Genomic DNA, 25,291 nt, shown 5'->3' on the forward strand with positions numbered 1-25,291 from the left:
CATATCTATAAAATAAATATCCCCTAATGCTGTGTATGTTATTAGGTATTGTTTTCTGAAAGGATTCAAATAAATAAAGGAAATATCAGCTTTTAAAGTTAAACAGGTTTCTTTTTCATAGTTATTCTGAGAATCTTTAATGTTTTAATAAGTCTTATAAGTTTCCCAGACTTCTTCTCCCACAAAACCCATTTTTTTAGTAGAACCTTTTGCACTGCTAGTGTTTGTTGATATTAAGTAGTCATTACAGCCCTTTATAACTCTTAATATTCTGATTCTGGAAATTACTCTCATTTTTTTTTTTTTTTTTGGCTCTTTGACTCTTTTCTGGCCTGTAGTTATGGTAGGGCTACTGCCAAGTTGAACTCACTGCCTGTGCTATGTATGTACTCTGCCCCTCTTTCCAACTTGAACTAGAAAGTTACTGCATTTTCCTGTTTCTTATAAATAAAACAGACTTTAGTTTAGTCCTTGTCTTTTGCAGTGTTCACTTTCTCTGTTCACTGTTGTTTCATTTTTTTATTTGGTTGTTCAGTCATTGGCACATTTTTTTTTTTTTTTGGCTGCATCGGGTCTTAGTTGCGGCTCAGGTCTTACTTGCGGCACGCAGGGTCTTCATTGAGGCGTGTGAGCTTCTCTCTAGTTGTGGTGCGTGGGCTCTGTAGTTGTGGCACACAGGGTCCAGAGCGCGTCGGCTCTGTAGTTTGTGGCACACGGGCTCTCTTCGTTGAGGCACACGAGCTCAGTAGTTGTGGCACGTGGGCTTAGTTGCCCCGTGGCATGTGGAATCTTAGTTCCCTGACCAGGGATCGAACCTGCGTCCCTTGCACTGGAAGGCAGATTCTTTACCATTGGGCCACCAGGGAAGTCCCTAGTCATTGGCCCATTTTTACTCTAAGTTAATTTATGAATCTTTACCTGAATTTCACCAACTAATAATAAAGATTTTTTAAAACCTCTGTACATTAAATCCTTTTGGTAAGCACTGTTGTTGGAGAGAAAACTAGATGTCAAATGTACATGTAGACTTATTATTTCAATCAGAAAACAAGCCTCCTTCAAGATAACTGCTATTGGCTGAGATGTTTAATTAGAGGTCTTGTTCTTAGAAATGTACAATTTTGCCTGTTACTGTGTACCATCTTCTCATTTAATAAACAACACTGTAATACATAGGGTATTATCCCATTTCACACGTAACGAACCTTATGCTCAGAAAAAACAAATAACGTGCCCAGATCTCACAGGTAATAAATAGCAAAGTGAAGGCTGTCTAACTTGGCAACTCATATTCTCTATTATACCATGTAGCCTCTTACTAAACTGTATGGTAATACTATATATATAGCACCTACATTGTAGTTACAATGTATGTGCACATAAATTTATTTAGTATTTATTTTATTCTAAGGTAGCACATACACATTATCTCATTTAATTCCCCCAACAACCCTATGAAGTAGCTACTATCATACCTATTTTATCTTGGCTTTATTAAATAGACACTTGGTGAGTTCTTAATGAGCGAATAGATGAACAACTGAACAATGAGCAACTGAACAACTTGGCACGACCAGGCCAAGTTGGTCTAACTCTTGGTATTAGATATAGAGAGTAGTTGCTTAATCATTGAGGCAAAATATAATTTCTGTTACTTATGGAATGATGGTATAAGAGGTTCTGGATGGAGCATCAATGGGGCATCATATTTCAAAGGTGCATTCTTATTTAAATTTAAAGCTAAGTTGTTGCAACGAAGGGACCCCAGGAAAGAAGTGATTTAAGGACTATAGGTGTTTATTACCTTTCCAAGTAACAGTCCTGAGGTGATCAACTATGCAGATGAGTAGGTCAGCTCCATGTGTTTATTCAGTGACCCAGTTTCTTTATAAGTTTGTCAAGTCATGCTTTGCCGTTGAGCGTTGTTCTAGCCTATACTGGGGCTGCCACTTCCAGGTTCTGGGCTGCAGAAGGGGACAAGAAAAGGGAGAAGGCATGCCCGCTGTCTTAATGACCCAAACCTGAAAAGGGCATACAGTGTGTCCACACACATTCCAGCAAGAGCTCAGTCATATGACCATGAAGAAGAGCTGAGGAGCGTGCTGTAGCTAGGCAGCCATGAGACTTGCCACAGTTCTGTTACTGTTTAAGAAAGGGAGAATGGATTTTGATGGACATCTATCACTTTTCACCACAATGCCTAACAATTAAACAAAGTCTTAGGAAGTATGTTTATGAGGCTTTATATTATTTCCTCATTAGTCTGGGATCTTAGTTAGTTTTTCTGCCTTGATTATATACTAGAAGAAAACTTATACAGGATAAAATGCATTCACTAGAACAGTGCTTCTCACATTATTTGTGATGAAGGACCAAGTTTTTTGTTTGTTTGTTAATTTTTCCCTAATTTGTGCTGGACCACTACTTTAAAAAATACAATAAAGATGAATCATTAAAGAAATAATCACATCCTTGGATGTCATAGCAAAGTCAAATCACTATAAGGGTTTCTGAATACATACTTTCAACTTTTTATACCTATCTCAACTTACGAACCTATCTCAGCATGGTCTGGGAACAAACAGTTTGTGAACTGGCACCAATCTGCAGATACTTTTCAGTAGTACTTGTCTCAAAAGTGTTCTCTGGGAACTTCCCTGGTGGTGCAGTGGTTAAGAATCTGCCTGCCAATGCAGGGGACACAGGTTTAAGCCCTGGTCCAGGAAGATCCCACAGGCCGCGGAGCAACTAAGCCCATGCGCCACAACTACTGAAGCCCACGCACCTAGAGCCCATGCTCCGCAACAAGAGAAGCCACCGCAATGAGAAGCCCACATACCACAACGAAGAGTAGCCCCTGCTGGCCACAACTAGAGAAAGCCCACGCGCAGCAACGAAGACCCAACGCAGCCAAAAATTAATTAATTAATTAATTAGTTTTTTTAAAGTGTTTTCTAACTACCTCTTTTGGTTGCCAGAGTACAGTAGACTGTGTCTGTATTTTAAGCAAACACATTTTCTTTGTATATAAAACTTGACCTTTCCAGGAAACCTGCACAAGCCTCTTAGATAGCCGCATCCACCAGAGGGCAGACAGCAGAAGCAAGGAGAACTACAGTCCTGCAGCCTGTGGAACAAAAACCACATTCACAGAAAGGTAGACAAGATGAAAAGGCAGAGGGCTATGGACCAGATGAAGGAACAAGATAAAACTCCAGAAAAACAACTAAATGAAGTGGAGATAGGAAACCTTCCAGAAAAAGAATTCAGAATAATGATACTGAAGATGATCCAGGACCTCGGAAAAACAATGGAGGCAAAGATCGAGAAGATGCAAGAAATGTTTAACAAAGACCTAGAAGAATTAAAGAACAAACAAACAGAGATGAACAGTACAATAACTGAAATGAAAAATATACTAGAAGGAATCAATAGCAGAATAACTGAGGCAGAAGAACAGATAAGTGACCTGGAAGACAGAATGGTGGAATTCACTGCTGCAGAACAGAATAAAGACAAAAGAATGAAAAGAAATGAAGACAGCCTAAGAGACCTCTGGGACAACATTAAATGCAACAACATTCACATTATAGGGGTCCCAGAAAGAGAAGAGAGAGAGAAAGGACCCAAGAAAATATTTGAAGAGATTATAGTCGAAAACTTCCCTAACATGGGAAAGGAAATAGCCACCGAAGTCCAGGAAGCGCAGCAAGTCCCATACAGGATAAACCCAAGGAGAAACACGCCGTGACACATAGTAATCAAATTGACAAAAATTAAAGACAAAGAAAAATTATTGAAAGCAGCCAGGGAGAAACGACAAATAACATACAAGGGAACTCCCATAAGGTTAACAGCTGATTTCTCAGCAGAAACTCTACAAGCCAGAAGGGAGTGGCATGATATACTTAAAGTGATGAAAGGGAAGAACCTACAAGCAAGATTACTCTACCCAGCAAGGATCTCATTCAGATTCGATGGAGAAATCAAAAGCTTTACAGACAAGCAAAAGCTAAGAGAATTCAGCACCACCAAACCAGCTCTACAACAAATGCTAAAGGAACTTCTCTAAGTGGTAAACACAAGAGAACAAAAGGACCTACAAAAACAAACCCAAAACAATTAAGAAAATGGTAATAGGAACATACATGTCGATAATTACCTTAAACGTGAATGGATTAAATGCTCCAACCAAAAGACACAGGCTTGCTGAATGGATACAAAAAAAAGACCCATGTATATGCTGTCTACAAGAGACCCACTTCAGACCTAGGGACACATACAGACTGAAAGTGAGGGGATGGAAAAAGATATTCCATGCAAATGGAAATCAAAAGAAAGCTGGAGTCGCAATACTCATATCAGATAAAATAGACTTTAAAATAAAGAATGTTACAAGAGACACGGAAGGACACTACATAATGATCAAGGGATCAATCCAAGAAGAAGATGTAACAATTATAAATATATATGCACCCAACATAGGAGCACCTCGATACATAAGGCAACTGCTAACAGCTGTAAAAGAGGAAATTGACAATAACACAGTAATAGTGGGGGACTTTAACACCTCACTTACACCAGTGGACAGATCATCCAAAATGAAAATAAATAAGGAAACAGAAGCTTTAAATGACACAATAGACCAGATAGATTTAATTGATATTTATAGGACATTCCATCCAAAAATGGCAGATTACGCTTTCTTCTCAAGTGCGCACGGAACATTCTCCAGGATAGATCACATCTTGGGTCACAAATCAAGCCTTGGTAAATTTAAGAAAATTGAAATCATATCAAGCATCTTTTCTGACCACAACACTATGAGATTAGAAATCAATTACAGGGAAAAAAACATAAAAAACACGAACTCATGGAGGCTAAACACTACTAAATAACCAAGAGATCACTGAAGAAATCAAAGAGGAAATCAAAAAATATCTAGAGACAAATGACAATGAAAACACGACAATCCAAAACCTATGGGATGCAGCAAAAGCAGTTCTAAGAGGGAAGTTTATAGCTATACAAGCCTACCTCAAGAAACAAGAAACATCTCAAATAAACAACCTAACCTTACACCTAAAGCAATTAGAGAAAGAAGAAGAACAACAAATAAAAAAACCCAAAGTTAGCAGAAGGAAAGAAATCATAAAGATCAGATCAGAAATAAATGAAAAAGAAATGAAGGAAACAATAGCTAAGGTGAATAAAACTAAAAGCTGGTTCTTTGAGAAGATAAACAAAATTGATAAACCATTAGCCAGACTCATTAAGAAAAAGACGGAGAGATCTCAAATCAATAAAACTAGGGGGAAAAAAAAATAAAATGACTTTTCTTTTTTTAAAAATATTTTTAGAAATCAATACATCAATTATATACTTTTAGGACAATATATAAATCATGATAGATCATTTGAATCCTCACATACACATCATAGCATGTTTTGCTTGTTTCATAGTTAAAGCCAAAGCTAATCCTAGTTTTACAGATTCATAGTGAAAAGCCTACCATTCTGGAGCTGGAAGAAGATTGCCTTAAAGAGTTTTAATGCATGTTATAGAGGAAGAAGAAAACCTAATAAAGTGACATGCTGAAGGTCACAGTTAACAAATGAGAGACAGCTATAGTATGATCATGGACTTATAGTGGAAATCACACTGGAGTCAGATGATCTCAGTTGAGTCCTGGCCTTCTACTTCTTAGTTGTGTCCTTAGGCAGTCATTTAAAGAATCATATAGTAAATGTTCAGTAAGCATTTCTTAGATTGAGGAACATACATGAAAGTTTTTTTTGTAAACTATAAAGCACATAAGCAAATAATATTACTATAATTATTAAAATTAGGAAGTCATCCCTTCTGATGCTAAGTCCACTGCTTTTTCTGAACTCTGCTGTATTTCATGCTAAAGATTATTGAGAGCAGGAGTCGTATTTAATATTGCATCAAGTTAAAATTATGTTTATAAGGGCTCTATAGCAATGTGGAAAATGCTTATAATTACATTAAAAATTAAATTTAAGACAGGAAACAAGATTATATACACATGATGATTGTGACTGTGGGCTGAAGTAATATGCATGTTACTGATACTCAAATAGATTGACTAAGGATAAATCCTTCTGTCAGCTGCATATAAAATATACTAGGTAGTATAATTATGAATGTTTTTTCTATTTTCTTCAGTAGTTTGATGCATTTTACATTTTAAAGAACATATATATTTAAGTAATTTAAACTCTTCAGAAAAAAGAACTTTATATGAAGACAAATAATTTCTGCTGCTTGTATGAAAAGACTATTTTATGCCACGGGGCAAACCATCCTACCAGTACAATCACAAGAATAGCCTTTACTACTTCTCTGTTTCCGTCTTAGAAAGGAGAAGTGTCAAGACAGCATTAATAGACTTCTACTAATGCTTTAAATTCAGGGAACTTCTTAGTACAGTCAGTTTATATTTTGGGTGCTTACTGTGTTCTAGTTGCTCTGCTGAGGGCTACAAGGATTATGCTAAATAAAACAATAATAGTCACAATTCAAAGAGTGCTTATTACACCCCAGAGTCTATTTCACAACAGCCCTCTGAGAAGTAAGTGATATTATTCCCATTTTACAAATGAGAAAGTGAGACTCAGAGAAGTAAAATAACATGTCTGAATCACACAGTGGTAAAGCTGGGTATTAAAACCAGGTTTTTCTGATTCAAAAGCCACTATGGTACATTTTCTTCTCTCATAAAAGAAAGATGTGCTTTCCACCTTCAGAGAGCTTTTAGTAGTTGAGGCAAACTCATAAAAAGAAAACAGAAAGAATGTACTAAGCACCAATGATTGCTACAAATTTTGGTTTGGGTGTTCCTTGGAAGGGAAGAATGTTGGGGGCTGAAGTGGTTAGGAAGAACTTTATATCAAAAGTTAATTTTAAGCTTAGCTTTGGAGAATGGTTAAAACTTAAATAGTCAAAGAGGGAGAAGGACTCATGCAGGTAGAGGGGAGACGGTAAGAAAGCAAAAAAGCTCTATATGAGATAATTCGAAAGGAATACAACTAGAGAGGAGGGTTTGATCGGGGAATAATATGAAAGAGAAAACTCAAAAAGCAGGGTGGACGATAGTGAGAGGTGGTTGGTGGTGGAATACAAAGGAGTTATTCTTTGGAAGGGGCTGGAGAGTCAGGTGGTAGACTTTAAAGCTGGTAATCTTTGGGAGTCTGTGGTTATCTTGCACTTAAAGACAGCTGTAGCACACTTGGGCCAGCCACTGGGATACAGATGAAACATAGCCTCTGTTCTCAAGGAGCCTGGAAAAGGAGTGAGATGCCCCAACAGCTCACTCTGTAAAAAGGAACTAAGTGCTTGTTGGAACTAAGTGCTATATAGAAAGAGAGCAAATGAGGGAGTGGCTTCGGAGTCTTCTAGACCCCTTAGTCCTCAAATTAAACCTTAGAAAAAGAGTGGGGTCCTGACTGGTGGAAATGGGGACAGAGTAGGCCATGCTGAGAGAATGGAAGGAGAAAGGTTCAGGACATATGGTCAGGGGATTGGGAGTCCCTTTGGAGCACTTGGAAAAGAAAGGAGAAGGAGAGTATGTGTGTGACGGAGACAGCAGTAGGAAAGGGGACACAGCTTATTTCAACTGCATTCTGTGGGCAACAGGGAGCTATGGAAAGTGTTTGAAGAGAACAGAGCATGTTTTAGGAAGAGTAAAATCAACTGAAAAAAAGTTATAGCACAGGAAAATAACATTAGGGCAAAATAAAGGTGAAACAGGAGCACCTTTGAAACATAGAAGTCACGCATGCACTCAACAGATGGAGCAGTCGTAAAGAATGCTACCTCTTCAGTGTTCTTGCTTGGTGTTCATGTGCAAAGCAAAACTTTCTGATTCATCCAGTTGTGGTACATGGTTTATTTGTTCTTTGTTCTTTATAATATTCTCTGAAGAGAAATGATGGTATGGAGTACAGCGATGAGTGTGTCTGTTGAACTATTCCTTTGTTATATTTTTATGTCTGATTTTTTTTAAGTTGTAATACAAAAAAGGGAGGGGTCATTGTCCAAGAAGTGGTATTACTTTTCAAGGGACATTACAGCAAAAAGCTACCTAACTGTTGTCATGTGAGGCAAGTCTGTGATGAGAAATGACATCAACTATGATGAGTTTAAAACAACTATGATTGAAAACTGTGCTTAAAACAGTCTCGGTTGCTGATCTCCTACAAGCCTTTAAATGAGGCAATTTTTAACTATAAATTTTATAGGCCTCTCTAATTTCTTTTATGTAGCCTTCTTATGTCCCAGAGTTTAACAGTCCATTTAGCTAATAGCCTTGGCTATGCCAGTTTGTATTCATATTTTGCTTTTTTTCTTTCTTGAGTCTGAAGGTGGAGGAAGAAGGAAGCCATATTACCCACAGATTTTTTTTTTTCTGGATTTTATTGTTGCTCTTGTTTTTGGTTTAGAAAGAAAAGAGCTAAAGATTTCTGTGTTTTATTAGATATGTAGAACTCCAAATTCACATATATAGTATTTTATAATATCATATTTATTATGTATTTCTTAACTAGGAATGTAGATAATTTCCCTCTTGAGTAAAATTGTATGGGAGCAAAGGTTATTTAACTCCACCACCCAGGAATATACCACATAGGAAATAGTGTGTAGAAGGTACTTTTTTTTTGTCTTGGATGTGAAAGATCTGAAATTGGAGAAAATTTCCCATTTTTTATATTTTTAGTAGTAGGCACATTATACTTTCCTTCACCCCAAAACTGCATTCATGAAAAATATGCTTTAACAAGGATATTAAAACATTAAATGGAAGTCCCTTCCAGTTATCAGGTATGTTAAAGGATAGAGTGCCTTTTTTTTTTTTCTGGCTGCCCCGGGTCTTAGTTGTGGCCTGCGAGATCTAGTTCTCTGACCAGGGATCGAACCCAGGCCCCCTGCATTGGGAGTGCAGAATCTTAACCACTGGACCACCAGGGAAGTCCCAGGGATAGAGTTTTTTTTAGCTTGTTAGGTTAATTTCCTTCCCACCTCCATCTAGAGAGCATAGTACATTTAAAATGGGCATTTCCGGGTTTCCCTGGTGGCGCAGTGGTTAAGAATCCGCCTGCCAATGCAGGGGACATGGGTTCGAGCCCTGGTTCAGGAAGATCCCACATGCCGTGGAGCAACTAAACCCGTGCACCACAACTACTGAGCCTGCACTCTAGAGCCCGCATGCCACAACTACTGAGCCTGCATGCCACAACTACTGAAGCCTGCGTGCCTAGAGCCCGTGCTCTGCAACAAGAGAAGCCGCCGCAATGAGAAGCCCATGCACCGCAATGAAGAGTAGCCCCCGTTCACCGCACCTAGAGAAAGCCCGCGCACAGCAACAAAGACCCAATGCAGCCAAAAATAAATAAATAAAATAAATAAATTTATAAAAAAATAAAAAATAAAATTGACATTTCCATAGCTGTTTGACTCAGATGTACTGAGAAGATGCACATGGCCTAGGATTCCTGCCAAGATCATAATGCTTGACCCACAGATAGCCTCTTTTTAAAAAAGTTACAAAGTCTGATGATAGGTTAATAGAAACTTTGTAAAACCTTGTATTGGTCATAGTTGTTGTTGCTGTTATTTTAATAAAATGTAACGGGTATAGAAATGGTCAGCAGTGGAATGGTTATACCTGCTTGCTGCACATACAAGGTTTGAGCTTCAGAGACCCAGATCTGCAGTTTATGGAGAAGAAAGCTGGACATTGAATTTTGAGAGAATTATCAGTGGTTCTTAAATTTGGCAATGACAGAAATAACTATTTTTCAAAAAATTCAAGATAGAGTACACTTTGGGTCCAAATAAAGAGTTGTTTCTGAGATAGTGGTAGCAAAATTTGGAACCAGGACTACTACATATATTTGTGTAATCTGTGCCCTGCACCAAGAGAACAAAGGGAAGCTTAAGATCCTGCCCACACTCTGAGCTTCCCAAGCCATGTGTCCTGGCACAGGGCTGCCCAGAGGAAGAGGGCTGTTTTGTAATTTGTCTACCCAGTAGGAACATTTTTTGCAGTTAGCCTGGAGAGGGGCACCTTTTTGCAGTTGACTCAAAGGCATCATATATGCTAGCTGAGCCCTCTTTGGAACCCAACACTTGGAATAATTTTTATCAGTGTTGGCAGCAAAAGATCTCTGGGGTCACTTGATGATTAAATGTTATTACACGTTAGCTAAAGAGAGTTCTAAGGTTTATAAAACATGGGACTACTGCATTAGTACTACTCAGAAGAAATAGCACAGCTGAAACTGGGCAGAAATGCAGACTTCTTTAAGTCTTTTTATGAGAGCCTATACTTGTGGCCAATTGTGAACCAATTCTCAAGGCATTAATCTTTATTTCCAGGAAGGAAACAGCTGTGATTCAGATGATTACCTTCTATCCTGATAGTATGTGTAGTCTGATGTTAAAAATTCATTGAGAACAAAGCCATATAAGATATTTGAAACTAGTCAGTTAAAAAGAGAATAAGTGATTTTATAGAAAGAATATTGGGCTGGAAATTAGGAAACCTATACTCTATCTGTTGCTACCCCACTAATTCACCCTGGCCCCATACAAGTAACTTAACCTTTCTGGCCCTCAATTTCCATATCTGTAAAGTAAAAGAAGTACACCAAATATAAGGTCTCTTTCAGTTCTAACATTCTGTGACTTTAAAAAAGTAAAAACCTTTTCTAGCCAGATTTAGAACTGCAGTTAAATACATTGATAGAGAAACATTCTGTTTTAAATCACTTAAGCCAAATAATGATTTTTTCATACTCATTCTTGTTTTTCAGAAACTCTGTGAAGGCATATTTAAAGTCCTTTTAAAGGACATCCCAACAACATGTCAAGTGTCCTGCCTGGAAGTTCTCCGCATTCTCTCCAGAGACAAAAAGGTTTTAGTTCCTGTAACAACTAAGGAAAATATGCAGATACTGCTGCGACTAGCCAAGCTAAATGAGTCGGATGATTCTTTGGAGAAGGTGTCAGAGTTCCCAGTTATTGTGGAGTCATTAAAATGTCTTTGTAACATAGTGTTCAACAGTCAGATGGCACAGCAGCTCAGCCTGGAACTTAACCTTGCTGCAAAGCTCTGTAACCTCCTGAGAAAGTGCAAGGACCGAAAGTTTATCAATGACATTAAGTGCTTTGACTTGCGCTTGCTCTTCGTCCTGTCACTTTTGCACACCGACATCAGGTCACAATTGCGCTATGAGCTCCAAGGACTACCGCTGCTAACCCAGATCTTGGAAAGTGCCTTTAGCATCAAGTGGACCGATGAATATGAATCGGCCATAGACCGTAATGGACCTCCTCTCTCACCTCAGGAGACAGACTGTGCCATTGAGGCCCTCAAAGCTCTCTTCAATGTGACGGTAGACAGTTGGAAGGTGCATAAAGAGGTAAGGTTGAGAAGAATATTCTTATCTACTTGGAATTTCATTGGTTTAGGGTGTCCTTAGAGCTGCCTGCCAGAGAGGAATGCTAAGAAGGGAAATGGTGGAAAAAGTTTCCAATTCCCTCATTAATCATTTAAATGACTCAAGATACATTTCTTAACCATTATAACTCTTATTCTTCCCATTTGTGTAACACTTATCAGAAGAAAAGGGTGAAGATTGACTACTGTTTTGTTAGATGCCAAATATAGTTCCTTTTCTGATTTGTACTATCATGTGTCTTTTTTTTTTTAAGTGCCTCTTTCAGGAACAAGGTTTAAATGATGGATTTAAAGCGAAACAAAACAATGTGATTCATAAAGGTATAGGCATTTTCATTGCCTGCAGTCTTAAAGAAACAAAGATATTCAGGCAAGTTGAAATTGATCAATCAGAATTGATGTCTGCTCAGTAGAGTAAAAGACACTGTGTTTATCACCTATCATCCTAGTCTCCTAACGTGTTACTCTGTAGTGTTAGATAACTATCAGAAGTGTAGGACAACTAGATAGCCATGCTTATATACAGTCCTAGAAAACAAGTATAATTATACCAGAATATGGGAAAGTTTATTTTAAACCACTTGACTTATTGCTAGACTAAGATCCTTTTCTGTGGCTTGGACCTTCTAGCAACCCAAAGTGAGGCAGATTTGATAGTTTAAATTTGAGTACCCACAAGAACAATATGCTAAATAAGAAGCTTAGTTTAAGGAAGTCAACAATTTTAAGTAAACTGGACATAAACTTTTTCCCTTGCTTCTAGAATCTTAACATTTCACATTTACCCTCTCTCTTTAACCTTAAATAACTCATAAAATTTAGTCTCTGCCTTAAAAAGAAAAGAAAAGAAAAGAAAGAAAAGTATTTTGGTGGCAGAGCAAATTATCTTTTCTGACAATTGACTTTAGGACTTAGGCTAACATTTTGCTGTGTCCATTTGAAGCTGTTCTCACCATGAATAAAGATCTGGTTTTGCCAGCAGCCTACTTTGAAAGGATTATCTCAGTGCAGTGCTGTAGTAGGAGTATGCAGGCATCTGAGTTTTAAAGTGCAAATAGGTCTATATTTTGAAACCAAATATTTGAAGATCAGTCCTAACAGCTGTTTTAGATGACTGAAGTATGGTCAGTTTTTCCTGGGACTTGGCAGAAAAAGATGTGGAAAGTCCACATGCTCCATTTATGCTTTGAAACCAAATATTTGGAAGTATTTAAAATGTTATGTCTCTATGCTTATTTGGTACCTTCTATGGTTATTTTTCTTACACTGTTTGTTTTGGTGTTTTTAAGTTCTCCATTTAGTTGCAAGAACTCTTCTGAGACTGTTGGTTTGCCATTGTTGGAGCCCCTGTTATTTAAATTGTGCCCCAAATAGTAGCCTACGCTCTTCAGATTCCTGACAGAAAGGGTTTATAGTTCAGTGGCTACACATCAGCATATGTATGGAATGATATGTAATAAATATCAGTATATTGAGATTAGCCCTAATTAGTGTGCTTCAATTATAATTAATAGCAGGGCTGGAAGAAGCTTCAGAAAATGTTGAAGTGGCAAATACTTATTCTGTATTATAGAATGTTTATTTTCCAAAAGATACATGATAGAGGATCAGTAGTCGTGAAGCAGGCATCTCAACAGACCTCTTGTGAGTCACGGATCACTTTATACAAGCATTGTAAAATGTGCCTAGTTAATATGACTCTGGGCTATTATTGAAGTTATCAGAAATTGTAAACAGTATTGAAAACAGGACCTTGCCAACCCACTTAGGCAAGAGTGTGGGAAAGGTTATTTTAAACCACTTGAGTCTCCATAAGTCTCTAAATTCAAATTTTAGCAAGCATTTAGTAAATCAGTCAGTCAACAAATATTTATGAACAATTGCCAGATATTATGCTAGGCGTTGTGTAATATATTGGCAACTAATACACATAGTCTCTGCAGACTTCAGTTTTATTGGTGATATAGGTAATAAGTAAACAAATATATAATTTAAATTGTGTTAAGTACTAGGAGAGAAACAGTACAATGATGGAGAATACTTGATAGAGAAGACCTCTAAAAGTCTCTCCTGAGATCTGAAGACTGAGAATGATTTGGCCATTTGAATGGGGGGATGAAACATTTCTCAGAAATTGAACAACGTGTGGAAAGACACAGAAATAAGAACATAGAGTACTTTTTATTGAGGTATACATAACTTAGCATAAAGAAAATCTGTAGTAAGGATGTAGAGAAACTTGCCATTAAGGGTCCATTTACCTGAATTTTAATATCTCCTTGACTGTCAGATTAAAGACATCTTTCTCTAGTTGAGCAAGCATCTAAAGAATTGTTAATACCTTAAAATACCAGCTGAAATAAAGGGATATGGAAAGCTTACTGTACAGAAGAATCCAACTTTAAAATATAGATTTAAAAATAATATTTTCCTTATTATGAAAATAATACATGCTAAATAATACTGCAGATCCAAGGGAAAAAAGCATACGAGCAATAAGAAAATACAAATTACCTATAAACCTACCATTCAAAGATAAACCCTGTTTGCATTTTGATTTATATCTTTCTAACCATTATTCATTGTGTAATATATAAACGTGTGTATATATATATAGATATATATATATTTCTTTTTACAAAAATGCAGTCATTTTATCATCTTGCTTTTTTTTTCACAATAAATGTTCTTGAAGAGTAGTGGATTACACAGTGTGTTCCTTGAAGTCATAATGTTCCGAGGAGTAACCTCTGGGGATGAGTGGACAATGTTTCAAGTTCCCCACACTTTCTTTAAAAAGAGCGCCTTTGGGGACTTCCCTGGCTGTCCAGTGGTTAAGACTCTGTGCTCCCACTCCAGGGGGGTAGGGGTTCGATCACTGGTAGGAGAACTAAGATGGCACATGCCCCACAAGCTGCACAGCGTGGCCAAAAAAACCCAGCACCTTTGATTGTTGCTGTTGCTATTGTTTTTCTTTAAATTTAGGTTGTAACTAGATTTCATTTGGGGTATAAAAAGAGTTCTGCAACCAAAAAAAATTTTTAACAACCACTTTCTTCTCGTATTTGTTAAAGATAATAAATCTTCATGAAAGAATACTCATAAGTATATGTATAAAAATACTTAAGAGTATTCCTTCATAAGGATCTATCAACCTTTAACAAATGCCCTATGTGTAAAGATTTGGATTGTTTGCAATTGTTTGCTGTTTTACATAGTAATACACGGTGAATTTTCTTGTTGTAAAACCTTTGCAGATAAATTCCTGAAATTCATGGGCCAAAGGGTTTTTCAAAACTTTAGGGTTTTTTGTGTATATCATATGTATTTAAATTTGTATGTACTACCAAACTGACCTTCAGAAGAATAGTGCTAGTTTACAGCTCTCAAACACCCGGCATTTCACTTTTTAAAATCTTTACCTACTTTACAACTCAGTTGTCACAGAAAATGCAGATGTTTGGTTTTGGTTTTAACTGTTTCAGTAGGTATTTTTATGACTGTTCATTTACAATTCACAAAAAAACAGAAAATTAGGTTTTTTTTGAGGTTTAGTAAATTAGTGTGATTTGTTCATTTTAGGTTCATGCCTCAGTGTTAAATTCCTGCCTGGAAGCCAATGCCATCAAGCAGATTAATTCGGAGATTCCTTTCCATTCATTAGGAAATGTAGTTGGCCTTATTTCCACATGTGGTGTCAGTCTGTCTCCCGGCCTTCCTCCCTCTTTCTCTCCCTTTCCTGAAGGTAGTATGTTTAAAAAAGTCAAATTATTCCTTTTATAGGACCCAAAATCAATTCTAGAAAAGTTAATGGGAATGGTCTTGTCTTCTTCCTGCTTCAACACTTTGCTAAATCTCTCTGTTCATGGAGGAAGGCATGTTATTCTAGAGATCCCTTACTTAGCACACATTCCCTTCTGCAGTGCTTCCTAGGTATCAATGCAATGTAATGAGAAAATACAAGGACCAACACACATGTTAGAGCCAGACAACCAAGTGCAAACAGAGAAGTAGTGCAAGTATCTGAGTAGTCAAAGGATGCTATCTGAGTGAGATAAGACAGTGAGTATCTATAGGAGTTAATTGGGAATGTCACATTGTAACAGAAGAGATTAGCCCCATAATGATTTTAGAGACTTTGAAGGAAGTGTGAAAAAAGGACTTGACATTATTTAATTAAAAATAAAGCTTCACGCTGTACCATGTTTTTTAACTGAATCATTTTTCAACAAACATTTATTATTGAGTGCCCAATATGTGCAAAGTTCTGTATTAGGCACACAAGATGCAGTATAAAGCATCTCTGCCCTCAGAGAACTAACAGTCTCATAGGAAAATCAGACATGTAAACAGATGGATATATAACTGTCACATTATATACTATTCTTCTGTATATTTTCTATATGTTTGAAAATAAAAAAGAATCAACTCAGAAATGCACAGACGCTACAAATGCCATATATTCTAGATCTTTGGGGGTATGTCTGACCTCACTGGCATAGTCTTTCTGCTAAGCAACATACCTAGCACAGAGTAGGTGTTCAATGAATACTTGTTTTATGAGAAATTAAATGTGATACAGTTTGCTATCTGTATAGTAGAAGTATATAAGAGAAATAGCCAAAGTGACAGGGAGGAGGGAAAGTTTATGATACCTTTTAAATTTTCAAAACTATTAATTTTTCTAGAAACCTAAAACATTTAATAATGTTGTTTAGAGAGCAGATTCTAGCCTTTTTGGAGATACAGCACACTATTTTATAACATTTATATTTCCTTTTGTAAGTTAACTCAAAAAAGCATTTATTACTTTATGCCCGGCACCATGTTAAATGTAAAAGATGTGGAGGTGGAATACTTAATCTTTGCCTGTAAGGAACATACGCAATTTAGTAGGACAAATAACTGCAAAATGGCTAGGGTAAGACAGGGTGAAATACTACCTGATGTATAGCTGTATTTCCAAGTAAGAGTGTGTGTGTACATTTGTGTGTGAGTGTGTATTTGTGTTTCACTTTGTGTAGAATTGAAATTGAATTTTCATAGGACAAGTTTCCTAAACCTTCTTGAAGTAATGAGAACTACCCTGGGATAACAAAACCAGTTTAGGACTCATTGGTGTGAAGTATTCTCCTTTCAGACTTTTTTCTCAGGCATTGATTAGATCGATTGAAGCGTTGAATGAAAAGGTATGAGGATATTGATACCTTTACCAAACAAAAGTGAAAATCTTCCACAGGTTGCACAGGAGAAGAAAGCAATAGTACAGTAGTGGAATCTATAAATAAGAAGTAAAGCCTGTATAAAAAGATCCCCCCCCCCCCACAAAGATCCCAAAGAGTTTCATGAGTTTTTACCTCTCTTTTAGTGTTATCTCATTTTGATTTCTACTGTCACAAGCCTGCTTGCTTTCTCTTTCTTCCTCCTCTCTTTGTCTTAGGGATTTTTTTCCTTCTCAACCTTTGGAGATAGTAGGATTACAGAGGAGAGACTGTTGATGCCCTAAAGATATCAAAACTAAGCTCATGAAGAAGTAAATGACAGTTGTATAAACTGTGTATATTGTTTTAAAAAGAGCAATTATATTTACTCTTTCAAGCATCTGTATAAGATAGGAGGAGCATTAATCTCATTTGACAAATGAGGACACTAAACATCAAAGAGTTTAAATTGTTTATGTAAAGTCACCCAGCAGAACAACCAATAGTAGGAAATAGTGTACACTCTGACCTTTGTTAAGTAAGACATTTTAAGTGATAGCTCTCATTCAACAAATATTTATTGAGACAGACTAATAGAATAAAGAATCTAGAAATAAACCTACACATATACAGTCAACTGACTTATGATACAGGTAACACTGAATTGCAGTGGGGAAAAGGTGGGCTTTTTAATCAATTAGAAATGAATTTAAATCCCTACCTTATACCATACAGAAAAATTAATTTGAGATGGATAAGAGACTTAAATGTAAAAGGTAAAATAACAAAGCTTTTGGAAAGAAACAAGATTATCTTCATGACTTTATTTTAAACAAGTCAAACATTTCTTAAATAGGCAAAGATTTTTAAAACAGGACAAAATGAAGATGAAACCATAAAGGAAGAATTGACAAATTGGTCTTCATTAAAATTAGTTCATCAAGAGAAGAAAGTAAAAAACAGGCCACCAAATGGGAGATGATATTTTCAACACATATATGCGATAAAGGACTCTACCTAGAATATATTCAAGTCCTACAAATAATGTCAGTCAACCCTATAGAAAAATATGCAAAAGGCTTGAACAGGCACTTCATAAAAGAGCTATCCAAATGACCAGTAGACATAAGAAAATGTGTTCAACTTTATCAGTCATCAGGAAAATGCATAATAAAATCTCTGCACATCCACGAGAATGACAAATTTAAAAGGCTGACAATACCACGTGTTGGCACAGCTGTAGAGCAACTGGTGGGAGTGTAAGGTGGTATAAACACTTTGAAACACTGTTTGGCAGTACCTTCTAAAGTCTGTCATATGTATATGCCCTACGACCCAGCATACCAAATGACATACAAGAAAGTATGTTCACAGCAGCACTCTTCAGTATAGTCCAAGTGTCTATCAAGAGTAGAATGGATAAGTGAATTGTAATATACTCACTGTATTCAGCAGTGCTTTCTTTTTTTTTTTAACATCTTTATTGGAGTATAATTGCTTTACAATGGTGTGTTAGTTTCTGCTTTATAACAAAGTGAATCAGCTATACATATACATATATCCCCATATCTCCTCCCTCTTGCGTCTCCCTCCCACCCTCCCTATCCCACCCCTCCAGGTGGACACAAAGCACTGAGCTGATCTCCCTGTGCTATGTGGCCAGCAGTGCTTTCTTAACCTAACTGTGAGGGACCACATTTCTTTCCTTAGCTGTCAGAATGGAACTCTTGTATAATACAATATTGCACACAATGTCAGACTGCTTGAAAAGTTTCTAAATGTTCAGGTGTACCTTCTGTACTCATGGCTTTGCAGATCAGTGGCAAACAGGGTGTGGACCAGTAGTGGTCCACAAACTGCACTTTGAATAGCACCACTCTCAAGCAATGAAAATGAACAAACTGCAACTGTACACAAAAACATGGATGAATCTCACAAACAGATACAGAAGGGTCTATATTTTATGATTCCATTCATATAAAATTTGTGACAACAAAAATCACTAACCCATGATGTTAAATGTTAGAATTACAATTGAAGAGCAGATCTGTCATTTGAAGGGGTCATGAGGGCAGTTCTGGGGTTCTCAATCTTGGCGTTGCTTTGTTTTCATGCTGGTTGTATGGACGTACTCATTTTGTGAAAATTTATCTAGCTGTACACTTAAGATTTGATCACTTTTTTGTTTTACTTTTCATTTACATTAAAAATTATTGAACACTTGTTAAACACATGCCCTCTAAAACTTGTGAAGGTACTAGATGAATGGAGAAAACAATGCATATGTAAGTATGTAAAGAAATGTGGAATTACAGATTATGATTTCCTGAAAGAAATCATAACAAGATACAATGATAGAGATAATGAAAGAAGGAATCTACCTAAATAAGGTGGTCAAAGAAGGGGCTTCTCTGAGACCTGAAGGATGAAAAGGAGTCAGTGATACTAAAAGTAGAGGCACACAATCCCGGGACTTCAGTAGTTGTTTTGAGTAAAGAAATAGAATTTAGTGGGTTTACAGTAAAAGAGGACATGCAGACACAGGGTACAACTGGGGAATTGGTGTCATGAAAATTGGGACAGGAGGAAAGGGGATGGAAAGAAGTAGGATTTTCACTTACAGTTGCAAATAGTGGAAGGACCAAAATGGAGTTTTGCAAGAGGCTTGTCAACATCAGCATGAGAAGAGAATGATTGTGATAATTAAAATAAAGGAAAATCTAGTTTAAAAGGAAGTGCATTCCTAGTTAATTATCAAAACCAAGGAAAATATGATCTTTTTAAGAGTTAAGTAATGGATGAGTTTCACATGCATTTCAGTGTGCTTCATGTAACGTGGGGTATGTAAAAGTATATTTGCATATTAGAGAATTTTGATTCAGGCATTTGAAGATGGATGGCAAGTGGAACAGTGTTCATTCTAAAACCTTAGTGTCTCTAGCATTCCACTGGTCCCCCTCCCCAACATGCAATAATTTCGTTATCACTCATTTCAGCTCTATCAGTCTTACCTTTTGTTTCCTTCCTGCCTCATCCTTCCCCTCACCCTCAAATATTTCACTGAAAGTACTAAGCATTTTCATGTGTATCATCTGCTTTAATTTAATCCTTTTACAACCCTAACAATCTCATGTTTGTGGAGATGCATATGGGGAAACTTTGGCTTAGAGAAGCTATATGACTTCCCTAAGGTCACAACTTAGACTCTTGACTCTAAGTAAAGTGCTTTTTCTCTTATGCCACTGAGACCTTCATCTCTTCCAAATCTACACATGATGGTGTTATTTTAAAATATTGCTATACACATTATGAGTAATGAAACTGTGCTATTGTTTGTTAGATTTTATAAAAGACATCTTCCTAGAAGGGCTGAGTTATATATATGAATATAGGCCATACATGTATAATATGTGAATATATTTCACTTTACACAGACTTGAAATCAATTATATATATACACAGAGCTTTAAAAATTTTAATAGCTTTTGAAGTAATTGGAACCTTCCTGAGATATAACATATCCAGGATCTGATTATAATAGATAATTATCACTAATTTCATATGTCTTCTTAATTACTAAAAATCTGGAAGAAGAAAGGTACAACCTTGATTCAGATGATTAAAAAATTTGTAGTGGCCCAAGATCTCACGATAAATGAGGCGGTAAACCAAGTGATTATTCAGAGCTTAGCTTATTTCCTATTATTTGCCTTCCCTCTGACTCTATGTGTGTCTAATACCACTACCAATGAGTAAACATTGGGAAAATAGGAGATTAAACTCAGAGTGCTTATTTTTCATCACTTGCTGGTCGCTTTGGAGAAACTAGGAACAAGATTTGGAGGAACTAGGAGATTAAGAAGATTCATTAAAATGAAGTTGATAATAATAGATTTTAATCCATTGTTTTTGAAAGTTAAGAGATAAGACATTTTTATTAAGGATGTACAACCCGCTTCTAAAATATCTGGTAGTATTATATCTGTTTGAATTTTTATAATGACTCGTAAACTGGAACAGTATACTATCCAACAAAAGAATCTAGACTTTCTGGAAATGGAAAAGATCCCTAGTTGAATTGAATCTTATGGACAGGTAAAACAGAGTAGGTAATATATGGATGCTGATCATACTTCTCTTTGCCTGACATGTCATAAGGGGGAGGATAGATCAACAACTTAATGGTTTCAGCCATTTCTGGCAGTGGCTGTAGCTGTTCATATGAGATGATGACAATTCACTTAGTTAATACTTTGTTAATACTTGGGAGTTCTTCCTAGAATATCCTGACTTCTATTATGTATTGCATAAGAATAACTGTTTTGGGGGTTAGATGGGCCATAGGATGACTCCCAGGGTTGTAGTAACGTACCAAACTCCTTCATTAAGGCATTCATTCAATCCCCAGTTTTTCCTCACCTCTCTTTTATTTGCCATAGGGTGATTCTCATCAGTTCCGTGTCATGGCAGCTGTTCTTCGCCATTGTTTACTAATCGTAGGTCCAACTGAAGACAAAACAGAAGAGCTACACAGGTAGGTAACCTCTACTGATATTTCAGTGAAAGACATAATAAGTTCTTATTGTTTTTATGCATCTATTTTAATTGTTATAAACACAAGAAAGTGAAAATATTACAGTAAACTGGGTAGCTGGTAGGTCGGAAATCATTACTATGCCCTGATGAGAAATTTTCATTCTGTCTCCTTTGACTTTGTTATATTAAGCCCCAACAAGAGAAGAGAATTTGGCATTTGTTGCATTCAACAAAAAAACCCAGAACAACGATAATAATAGCGCACAGTTATTGAATACTGTGTGTGGCATTATGCTAAGTGCTTTATAAAGATTAACTTCTTTTAATCATCACACCAACCTTATGAGGTAGGTACTATTTTTCCCTTTCAATACATGATGAAACTGAGTCATAGAAAAATCAAGCAGTTTCTCCAAGATTGTTCAACCCTAATAAGTGAAAGAGCTTGGGGTTGAACCCTGATTTTAATTACTACTCTTAAACTAATACTCTCACTATTTTCATTTTAAGAGTATTTACCAAAAAGTATATCTTAAGCAACATTAATTAAATTTTTAAAACTTATTATAAAAATTGGGCCACAGTCTCAAGTATTAATATATAAAAAATAGTTCAATTTTTGTGACTTGCCCATTAGAGCTATTATGGACTGCTGTTAAAAGTTATCATTCTCAGGGGTTCCCTGGTGGCACAGTGGTTAAGAATCCACCTGCCAATGCAGGGCACATGGGTTTGAGCCCTGGTCCGGGAAGATCCCACATACCACAGAGCAACTAAGCCCATGCGCCACAACTACTGAGCCTGCGCTCTAGAGCCCACGAGCCACAACTACTGAGCCTGTGCTCTAGAGCCCACATGTCACAACTACTGGGCCTATGCTTTAGAGCCCGAGAGCCACAACTACTGAAGCCCCCGCACCTAGAGCCCGTGCTCCGCAACAAGAGAAGCCACCGCAACGAGAAGACTGTGCACAGCAACGAAGAGTAGCACCTGCTTGCCGCAACTAGAGAAAGCCCACGCACAGCAATGAAGACCCAATGCAGCCAAAAATAAACAAATAAATAAATTAATTTTTTAAAAAAAGTTATCATTCTCTGAGAACAGCTGAAGAAGTATTAATACATCTTTCTAGTTCTCTTACTATTTTGTATCAGATTTCTAGTAACAAGACCTCTGATTTTAACATGAGATTGCTCATGATGCTTTATTCTATAAGAACACAAATGGCATTTTAAACAATTCAAATAAATTTCAAATCTGCAAACAAATAACTTTGGCATTAAGTCTGCTTTACAAATAACTTAAAACTGAGTTCTTCTAATAGTAGAAATTACCTTTTGAGCATTTATAGTATTCTGTTTTCCAAAATATGGCTTAAATAAAACTATAGAAATAGAACCAGAGTGTAAAATGAAACATACCCTTGTTCTTTTTCAGTCATACCCATATTATTTTAGTTATGATTGGCAGTTTATTATTTGATATTGTACTGAGTTTGTTGGTGGGTTATCTTTATGTACTCTGCCCTGCAAGCCTTCAAAAGATTGTTTTCTTCAAAATTAAAAAGTATACTACTTTCTGCAGCTACAGATGAAAATTTCCTTTAATTTTCTTGAAGCTGTGTCTTTAAAAATAATCAGATTAACTGCAGTAAATCATATCCTCTAAAAAGATTTTATTAAGCATTTTTGTCTGACTAATTTTTCATAATCAAGAGACACTAGAAATCTAGCTTTTAAAACTTAAAACTACAAGAAAATGGGTTTATAAGCCCAGGTATAAATGTATGTATGTATGTATGTATGTATGTATGTATGTATGTATGTATTTATTTATTTAGGGAATTACATATCACAAGTTAAATGGCATTCATACAAGGATGTGAGAAGAAAGTGTTTTGATGGGAATTGTTACAGTAGTCACAAAAACATTGCTAAGGCTTTCTCTGAAGAGTGAATTTAATATTTTAAAACAGTACCCAGTATTCGTCAAAAGAGAGCAAAACTGTATAGAGGTTTTAACACTCAGATTTTTTTAAAGTACAGATTTCTTTATTTTACTTTCTGATGATATTTGCTTTAAATATTTATTTTTCTTAAATAAATTTAAAAGATATTTTTCTTTAAATTTACTTCTTTAAGTTTCTCTGATAAAATATCTGTTAGCTGCACTGTAAATAAGAAGGAATACCCCTAGAGCCATAGACAAGATTTATATGTATTGCTAAAAGGCTTTCCTGGGAGATTGAGGTTGCTGCTGACCTGACAGTTTATCTGGACTGGCCCTGCATGTCCCTTTAATCAGAATTAAAGTGATTAGTATCATTTGAGCAGTAATGACTCTGAGCTAATCCATTTAAATGCAGAAAAAAAACTATACCAACCTCAAAGGGCTGTTTTAAGAACCTTACTAGAATTGTAATGTGTACTAAATTCTGCCCATTTGTAGTGACCCTGCAAAGAGTGTGTGTGTGTGTGTGTGTGTGTGTGTGTGTGTTTAAGGCATCATTTAAAAAACAATCAGAATGTTTCAAGGTAACATCTCATTCCATTTTTTAAAGTTAATTTCTAAGTTTGTTTTTTGCTTTTTTTTTTTTAAGGAAAAATGTAATGAAAGAGGTAAACCTAGATAGTGTGGTGTGTGGTTATGCATTGTCATCAAACTCAAAGGGTTGTAATAATGACTAAATGAGACATTAGTAAAGCCATCCGTCCCTGGCACTGAGTAAGCTCTCAGAAAATGGGGGAGGAGCTGCTACTGCCACTGCCACAACACTGCAGTCACTGCTATTTCTCTTACTATTATTATAATGAGCATATTAGCTTTTAGATCCAATGTTTAGTTCTAAAGCTCTATTTTAAAGTTTATTGAATTTTTTTAACATCTATATTAGAGTATAATTGCTTTACAATGGTATGTTAGTTTCTGCTTTATAACAAAGTGAATCAGCTATATATATACATATATCCCCATATCTCCTCCCTCTCGCGTCTCCCTCCCACCCTCCCTATCCCACCCCTCTAGGTGGTCACAAAGCACTGAGCTGATCTCCCTGTGCTATGCACCTGCTTCCCACTAGCTATCTATTACATTTGGTAGTATATATAAGTCCATGCCACTCTCTCACTTCGTCCCAGCTTACCCTTCCCCCTCCCTATGTCCTCAAGTCTATTCTCTACGTCTGTGTCTTTATTCCTGTCCTGACCCTGGGTTCTTCAGAACCATTTTTTTATGTTGTTTTAGATTCCATATATATGTGTTAGCATACAGTATTTATTTTTCTCTTTCTGACTTACTTCACTCTGTATGACAGACTCTAGGTTCCATCCACCTCACTACAAATAACTCAATTTCATTTCTTTTTATGGCTGAGTAATATTCCATTGTATATGTGTGCCACATCTTCTTTATCCATTCATCTGTTGATGGACACTTAGGTTGCTTCCATGTCCTGGCTACTGTAAATAGAGCTGCAATGAACATTGTGGAAGTTTATTGAATTTTGATGTTTTGTTTAGAAAGCTATTTCTTTGTATATATTGCGATTGTGTAGTGAAATCTATTTTCTGTTTCTCTAAGATTTTCTCAAGCCAGATGCTTGGTAAGCATGTCAGGAGCCTGTTAAGGTGCTCTAGGAGATGAGTGAATCAAAAAATGGCTTAGCAGCAGTTTTTCTGATATGTTGTCTGTGTAAGACAGTGCCTTTTTTTTTTTTCCCTAGAGAAATCAGGAGGACATGGACCTAGAGATAAAATGAGTTAGTTCACAAAGATAGCTGACCTTGATGTTGACTTCCTTTCCACTAATCAGCATCTTATATAGTTTCTAAAATCTATTTGTTCTATTTCATTTCCTTTTGTCTATACTTATGGTAATAAGTAAATTGTTGGTATGATCCAACTTTTTGGCTCCATTAAAGGACATCCTAATTCTGTCCAACTCTAATATCTGCCTGAGAGTATTTTGAGCCCTCTTGTCCATAATCAGTAAGCTTATGCATAAACACTTAGCCAAAAAAAAGTTGCATGTGGATGTGGTTGTGATTTTGTTTTATTTGGAGAGAAGGGGA

General features: G+C 36.4%; 1 protein-coding gene across 9 annotated transcripts in view; it reads left to right on the forward strand.

Moving 5' to 3' along the window:
- The window catches only part of RIC8B (RIC8 guanine nucleotide exchange factor B), a 115,691-nt gene that overhangs the window by 29,646 nt on the left and 60,754 nt on the right, over positions 1-25,291 (forward strand). For all 9 annotated transcript variants that reach the window (XR_011076017.1, XR_011076015.1, XR_011076016.1 and 6 more), the window contains exons 3-4: positions 10,839-11,447; positions 21,126-21,220. Coding sequence is in view for 5 of the 9 variants with exons in the window: in XM_068561244.1 (XP_068417345.1) it covers positions 10,839-11,447; positions 21,126-21,220 (704 nt within the window). In the remaining 4 variants the exon portion in view is untranslated. The remainder of the gene's footprint in view (positions 1-10,838; positions 11,448-21,125; positions 21,221-25,291) is intronic.

This window comes from Eschrichtius robustus, chromosome 13, assembly GCF_028021215.1.
Source record: "Eschrichtius robustus isolate mEscRob2 chromosome 13, mEscRob2.pri, whole genome shotgun sequence".
Classification (NCBI taxonomy): Eukaryota; Metazoa; Chordata; class Mammalia; order Artiodactyla; family Eschrichtiidae; genus Eschrichtius; species Eschrichtius robustus.